Below are 7,992 nucleotides of genomic sequence, written 5' to 3'. Positions count from 1 at the left end.
GGAGAACACCTGGTTTTTATTTTCTAGCTTGACTATCAAGTTTATCTGTTGAGTCTTTTTCTAGGACACCTCACGATGGCCAATTGATTTGTTGGACATTTTAAAATGGTGGGAGTAGCCTTTTCCTCTTGTCTTCTGGGGATTCGAGTTTTTACACGACCCTGATGAAACATGTCTGCAGTTGGTCCCAACCCAATGAGCAAACAGGGTGGGTTAGAAGTGAGGCTATGACCATTGTGGGAGGCAGGGGCAGGAGGCTCACCTGAAGCTGTGAAACCCAACACGTTCATTAAGTCCTACTAAACTGTTGAGTAACGTGTAGTCCATCATTAAGCTAAGTGGTCCTCAAGCTTTAGTGGCAGTCACCCAAAGATCATTTGGGGGCCCCATCTGGAGGGGGTTTGGTAGCAGTAGCCTGCACTCAAGATAGGGGAACAACCCCCTGTGGCAGTACCCACCTGGCGATAGCAAGTCTAATGGCTTCTAGGAAAGTGTTTCAGACAGGGCACGTCCCAAGCTTGTTGAGATCATTCCGACCTGACACTCGTTTTCTCTTCTGAAATCCTGTGCATTTTTACAAATGGGCAGGCATGTGGGCCAAACGAACTACAGGATAATAAATTATGAGATCCTTTTCTAGTTGGATCTTAAGAGGGGACAAAGCTATGTGATAGGAACCCTGGAACTGCTTAATGACAGGGAACCAAAGATGGGCCAGACAGTGCTGCACACGGTGCACCAAGGGGAACCAGGGCTGGTCGGTCTGACTCGGGAACTCACGGTCACAAGAAAATCTGAAGGGCAAAAAGGAAAGTTCTCCGGAATTATGTTCTTCCTCGATAAAATCTACAAGACTGTTCAAGCTAGTGACATTCTCTAATTAGAAAGTGGCCGTTTGCCACAGCTTTTATTTTCAGGTTATTCCAAAAGCAAACAGTAGCAACAGATTCTTTTAAAATGGCTTTTATTGAGACACTTTTAGGGCTCTGCAACATTTCTATTTGGGAATCTTCATTTCCAATTCTCAGGTGGCTAAACTCTTTTCTGAATGCCAACAAGGTCCACTCCCACCACCTTAGCAAGGACGCATACCCATGTCTCGGCTCCAATGTCCAACCAGGAATCCCCCCACACACTGTTTTGCACAAGTCTCTCATTAGTACTCCATGTGGGACTCCTAAGCACAGGCCACGTTCTTCCCACCTGTTAATTTAGGCAGAGTAAAATTTCAAAACAAATGTGAGATGGCTTCAATTTTAGCTGGTATCACTATCCTTAAGTAAGAGAAAGACCTTCTCAACACATTTTTCTGATTTGGTATTTGGGGACATCCTGTCCTAAATATTAGCTGGTGTTCACAGAACTTTATAGCCTAACTATAGAACAGAATTAATAGCTCCACGCCAGCCCCTAACACCCTGAAGATTCGATTCCTGCGCTTTCTCCTGTATTGTTTTTGAGTAGCCCAACATTTTAGGGGAAGGCTGGTCAAATTTCTCCTCTCGGGTAACAAAAGCATTAACAAGACAAATCTTTTGGAAAGAGAAATTATGGAAACCAGCCACTTCCTAACTCTTTAGGCCACCTGGGAGGTGACGGACCAGCCCCTGCCCTCTGCATGGATCAGAGGGAGATCCCATCATTGTTGTAACTGCTGAGAGCACCCTAACTGGCCATCTTGTAACTTCCTGTTCTTTAGGACGAGGTGCTCTTGGGCATCTATGCATAGTAAATATACCAGCTTCTTCCACCTTGAAAGCCCTCCAAACGTGTGATCTCCAAAGCCTTTTTCTTAATAGCAAGATGGTAAGAATTATAACAAAAGAGAGTAGTTGACTGTTTAGTAAGTACAATTGTTCCCATTATAAGGTGAAAACTAACATTTACTTCATTTAGAAGAAAGAACATCAGGGCATTAAGATTCTGCTTGCAAATCAATGCCAATTTATGTTTAACATCTGTTTATCATTGAGACATTTACATATATAAGCAGGCTCTGCTCCTTAACAAAAGGGGAACTGAAAAACTCAAGGATGTTTATTTTAGCAGTTAAAAAGGAAAAAGACCAAACAAAACCAAAAGAATGTGTAACAGGTGCCTTGGGAGAAAGCACTCTTTATGCCACCGGCAGACCTTGGTCTTCCACAAGTTTCCTCCGTGGCTGTGGCCTCCGTCTCTGATGAAAGAGCCACGGCATCAACTGGCACAAGACGTAATGGACACACAGAACTGTCATGTGTAATAAAGCAAATATTTACATTAAGCACAATACAGCAATTTATTTAGATGCTTAAAATGAATACAAAGGGAAATAAAGATCACAAAATTATACATACTACAACAGTGTGTCATATATTAGATGGTATAAATGAATACACCAGGTGGCGTTTAACTAAAGATAAAACTAAATATCCAAAATGCAGCACTCATTGGTTTGCTGCTTCAACACAACACACTTTCATACAGATCTAAAAGGTGTCAAAATTAGTAGCTGCAAAGTCAATTCTTGCATGTGATTTTAGCTTAAAAGATTTCAGAGAACAGATCTGAAATACCAGTTTTTGTTTTGTCAGCTGTAATGTCAGGGATATTCAGAACAAGAAAAATTCTATAATACAAGAGAGTCCAGATATATATCTTATGTGGCTGGCCTCTGCTGCAAGATTGTACAAGGTTATGTGCAAAAACTAAGTCTGTCCAAAAGTTCATACTAGCATAATTTCAAGCTTTTGCTAGGTAAACTAGATATAGCGTTTATTACACAGCAAGGGCAACACTAAAAAAAGAAACAAATCTATGATGGGTACACAATAACAATATCATAAGCATCACTTGGATAGGTCTAAAAGACTGTACAAATATACATTTCAACTATTCAGAATGAATACATGAAAAAAATCAATTTTCCCCAAAGTCTACTATACACATTGGACTGGTAGCTTGTATGTTGGCCCTACACTACCATGTGAATCAGAATAACACTTCTCAATGACATCCAACCAAACATTTTACAGAGGGAAAGAAATATTGAGAAGGCAGATAAAATAAACCTCTGCTTTTCCTCATGTGCATTCGTGAGCCACGAGCTTATTCACATTTAATTACTGTCTGCCACAGCAAGTTCGGAAGTAAGATCATCAGCCAATCACGTGTCATAGAAATAACCATTGGGATTGCAGTGGCCACATGTCCCTACAGCCTGATGACCCAGCACTCAGAAGGCAGTACCAGTTAGAACAGAGCTTTGCAGTCCCACTAAAAGGAGAGCCGAGTTCCAGGCTGCAGCACGTCACTGATGCCAGAGCACCCGGCACTTATGCCTGCTGGCTGCTCAGTTTAACTCCGGTTAAGCTGCCGTGCATTGGCTCAGCTACCCCATCAGTCATGTTGTCAAACTGCTCCCCATCCTCACTGTCAATTGTGCTATTCTGCCACTCAATCTGTGGGGTGGATAAGCGCTCATCATTTTCAGATGCATTCTTCCACTGTGACTGGTCCTTGGACCAAAACCCTTCAACTTTTCCATAGGAACTATTCTTCCATTTCAACTGCTCTCTGTCACCTTGCATGGTAGCCTTTTTTTTGGCAGCTGGCTTACTGCTCCTTGCATCTTCACTCTGGGAAGACTCATCGGACCAGGTTCCTGGTTTGATTTCGCACGTGTTGTCCTCAAAGTCTGACACTTGCTGGGAACCAGGGCCGCTCTCAGATGGAGAAGCACCATCTTTCCATTCCACGTCATCTTGGTCAACCTCACTATCAGAAGCGTCATGCGTTAGTTTGGTTGGCTGCTCAGTCAAATGAATAGTTTCATATTTTGAACCATCCTCGTCTTTTTGGTCTAGCTTCTCCTCAGATTCTAAAGCATCCTCAGAAATTACCTTCGGTATGTGCTCCTCTGGATTATCATTAGGGATTTTAGGCTCAACTTCAAAAACAGGGTCAAAAGGGCTACCACTTCCATTGGATTCTTCTTCCAAATTTTCAAAACTGTCAGAGGAACTGTCATCTTCCTTCCCAAGGTTGAGCTTTTTGTCAGCAGTTTTACTAGCATTGACTCTGGAATCCTTCTCATCATGATTTTCAAACAGCCACTCCGCGTCAAAATCCATCTCATGCTTAACTTTGTTTAATTCTTTCATGTTGAAGCCCAGCAACACACCAGGCTTGTATCTCTCACAGTCCCTGACACACTTCTTCCTCTTGTTACTAAAATGGGAAGCAATGTCACTCTTCCACAACCATAAACTGGCCGCCAGCTTCTCAATCTCTCTCCTGGTGGGATAGGGCTGTTTGTTGAAATACTTTGTCAGGAAGCTTTTCCTGGCTTCATAGGAATCATCCTCATGACCCTTGGGGTCTAAAGCTAAAACCACAGGCTCCTCAGGCTTCTCTTCAAAGAAGCTGGGTGAATCGCTATCATCATCTAACTTTCTCTTTTTCAGCAAGGGAAATTCCATTTGCTCGTAAGTGCGCTTCACAGGTGCCAGGCCCGGTGACTGATTGAGCCGAGAGGGCGCGTTCGTCTTATCCTGGCCATTCTGGGTCTTCCCAACACCCCTGCAGTGCACCAGATGCAGAGTGATAGTGGAGGCGGTCATGTTGCTGGTATACACACCAAGGCAATGGATACATTTGTAGGTGAGCTTTTTCTCCACCGGATGAACCGTCTGAATAACCTGGTGCCTCTCTCGTAAGTGATGTGCAAGTGCATCAGATATGGGTCCTTTTAGGATTGAAAAGCAAAGAGGGCAAAGGGTTTTCCCGACATCTTTTTTATAGGGCACTGCAGCTTGAGGTGAACTTTTAACAGGGATATCTGCCTTTTCCTGAACTTTTGGCTGTGGCTTTGGAGGGACTGGAGGGTTATTTTGGGCATGGTAAGCAACAGACTCAGCTGGGGCATCCCTCAGGTTGTATGTGGTTACAAGGAGGTGAATGTTAGTGTGACTGCCCTGCTGCAATGTCAGATCAAAACTCAAAGTAGAATCTGTTTTCGGTCCCATCTCTTCATCAATGTGAACCATCCTCATGTGTGCCGCCATCTTTTCCACATCATTGAAAGTTGAACGGCAATATGGACAAGACAGACCATGAATTAACATATGGTTGAGCAGGGTATCTGTGGGCAAATAGCGATTACAGTAGAGGCATTTGCTAGTAAAATTGTGTATTTTCATAATGTAGTTGGCTACTGCTGGGACTTTCTCAGCTTTATGTTCTTTTTCGAAGTGCACACTATAGACATTTTCAGGAAAAAGCTCATTACAGATTGTACATATTTTCCACTTTTGAGTTGAGGAAGTATTGGCTGGGGGAGGGCCCGTGGCAGCTGCAGGAGGTTTGGAACTGGACTGACCTAATACTCTGGATGCCTGTGACTGGGAGAGGGAAGGAGACTTTAACTGGCCTGATGAGAGAGAAGAGGCATTAGCAGACTGCAGAGAGTATCTCGCTGGTGCCTGGGACCTCTGCTCTGACCCAAGCCCATAAGATCTTCCATTTCCACTTGGAAGCAACTGCTTCACAGACTGAGACTGCTGAGGGATGGAAACTGGTGCGTTGCCACCTAGACCCAGTCGCATTGACTGACCAACGCCGTAGCCCTGGCTTACAGATTTGACTCCATAGTTGTTCTGCTGTAGGTGAACATTGGACATCATGTTGACTCCTGTAGAATTTAAGTTAGGCTTTGGTATTGAGAGTCGATTCACCATCTGCTGTGATGGCAAAGACCGGACGTTTCCGGAAGCAAGGGAACCAATTCTAGATTGGAGTCCCATGCCCTTCTTCTCTTGAGGTTTGGGAGCAATTAGCATCAAAGGTTTGGAGCGGGGTACTACCACGTTTGTGTGGCCAATCATGGCAGTGACCTGATAGCCTATGCGTTCATGGTCTTCGATGACATGCTGTACCAAAGCTTCGTAGGACTTTGGCATGAAAAGGCATCGCTTGCAGTGGATACTCCCCTCTTCACGAGCATTTGGGCCTAAGGGGACGGCACCATTGAGTGATTTTTCGCCAGCCTTTGCTATGTAAGGTGCTGCCACGTGCTGAAAGTGTTCCCTGTAAATGTGCTTCCTAACGATCTCGTACAGAGGGTCTCGGTAAGTGCACTTCTTGCAGTAATACACAGCTTGCTCCACACTATCAGCCTGTTTAGGTTTAAGGCCATCGCTTCTGCTTTTATCTTTCAAAGTGCTCAGGCTGCTACTGGGTGCGCTGGCGTTCGGAGCATGGAATATTTTAATGTGTGTTTCCAAAGTCTTTTTGTCTGCATTGAAGGTACAGTAGGGGCAATTAAGAAGAATCCTATTTTCAAAGTCTTCACTATGGACATTCCGGAAATGACTTTTGTAGGCAGAGAAGAATTTTGAAGAAAATGGACAAGCGCTGCAGCAAAAGGGTTTTGTCCGATAGTCCTAAAGAAAAGAAAAAACTGGAATCAGAATGCCACCTCAGATAGGCAATGACAGGTTATAGGTTTTTGTCCAGACATTCTGTTTTAACAGACATGTTATTTTTCAGGACTGAAATTAATGAATTTCTTCTGCAAAATAAATGTATGAAATATAAACTCAAATGAGAAAGCTGTTTTAAACTAAATACTTCTGAGTCCTACAGTGTAAATAAAAAACTCAGTAAGTTCTCCTCAGTGTTTAGAAAAGACCAAAGTCACATTAGATGATTAATTTTAGACAAACCAAAGACAAATATTCTAGTTAGAAACAACAAGAATAAATTATGTGTAATCACTTTCACTCTGTGAATCAGGAAGGCTTATAGTAAAATTCAGGGCCCAGAATGTCGTAGTACAATTAGGCAATCAAATATATACCTTATACCTTTTATCCTTCCCATCAATGGAAAAATTTTCATAGAAACAAGGCACATCTTCAAAAATCTCATTTTTCCCCCTGATCAAACAGTGCAGTATTCAGATTTCATTGCTGACCAAAAAACTACTGATTTGAAAAGCAGGCCACCTTCTACAAGCCATGCGGTTCCTTCTCAAGCAAGAGCAGTTCCAAAAGAAGTATTCTTTGATTTAAATTAAGAAGTTAAATAAGAAAATGTCCTACAGACTGTAAGGAGCGCATGGTGTTAAAAAGCCAATGAAGCATTGCAGAATATACTGGTATCAAAGAGCAACTTCCAGAATTGTGCTCATTAACACGTGTACTTGGTCCTTTGATGAAGACAGGTGAGACACAAGGTTGGCCAGAGATGATCTCTTTTCCCTAGAAACCTACTTTGTTTTAGATATTGGTTTGAATCAAAATGAGATACTCTGCTCTTCCTTAAAGCTCAATCCTTCTTTCGTGTTAGAATAGAGGCTTTGGGATTCATAAAATTGAACACTGTGTCGCACTGGAAAGCTTCTGTACTGTAAGCCTGTAGGTTAATACTTTTTCCTGGGGTAGTAATCAGAAAGAACCAGATAACTATACTATCACATTTCTGAGGTAGAGTTTAAAAGTACTAATTTCTTGCCAAGAATGCTTTGATAGATGAATAGATCAATAACCCAGAATTACAATCACTGAAATAGGTAACAGTAAAGTTTGAAGTGACAGTCACTTCTCCCTGTGGCAAAGGAAGTACCACCTACTTATTCCCTCTTTCTGTCATATCTTCACCTGATGATATTGTTGGCACTGCTGGCACGCTGGACTAGTCGATATTGTTTTTAATTCCAATCTGTAAAAACTGAAGTTATACCTCTCTGTCACTGCTATCCTACAGAGCCACTAAGCCCCTCCCCTCATGGAGGTTGGGTGACATCGACATAGAAAAATAAGAAAACTTAAATGGAAGAAGTCTGATCCTCCTCTCTCCAGAAAAAACAAGAATTGCAACACAGACACAGAAAAATGATGGATAACCTAGATGAACAGAATGTTGGGGGAAACATTTTAGAAATAGAAGCCAAAGCACTTGGGGGAGGGGGGTGTGTGGCCTGCTGGTATACAATGGGCTTCAGAACTTTTA

At 42.6% G+C, this 7,992-nt stretch overlaps 1 protein-coding gene across 6 annotated transcripts in view; it reads right to left on the bottom strand.

The window, feature by feature from the left end:
* Positions 1-947: 947 nt before the first annotated feature.
* Positions 948-7,992, bottom strand: part of ADNP (activity dependent neuroprotector homeobox) — a 33,142-nt gene continuing 26,097 nt past the window's right edge. For all 6 annotated transcript variants that reach the window (XM_074317461.1, XM_074317460.1, XM_074317464.1 and 3 more), the window contains one exon: positions 948-6,422. In XM_074317461.1, the coding sequence (XP_074173562.1) occupies positions 3,315-6,422 (3,108 nt within the window). In that variant the 3' untranslated portion in view covers positions 948-3,314. The remainder of the gene's footprint in view (positions 6,423-7,992) is intronic.

The sequence above is a fragment of the Rhinolophus sinicus genome, linkage group LG13, assembly GCF_036562045.2.
Source record: "Rhinolophus sinicus isolate RSC01 linkage group LG13, ASM3656204v1, whole genome shotgun sequence".
Taxonomy (NCBI): Eukaryota; Metazoa; Chordata; class Mammalia; order Chiroptera; family Rhinolophidae; genus Rhinolophus; species Rhinolophus sinicus.
Note: the sequence above shows the minus strand (reverse complement) of the source record. Positions and strands in the feature narration are given on the sequence as shown.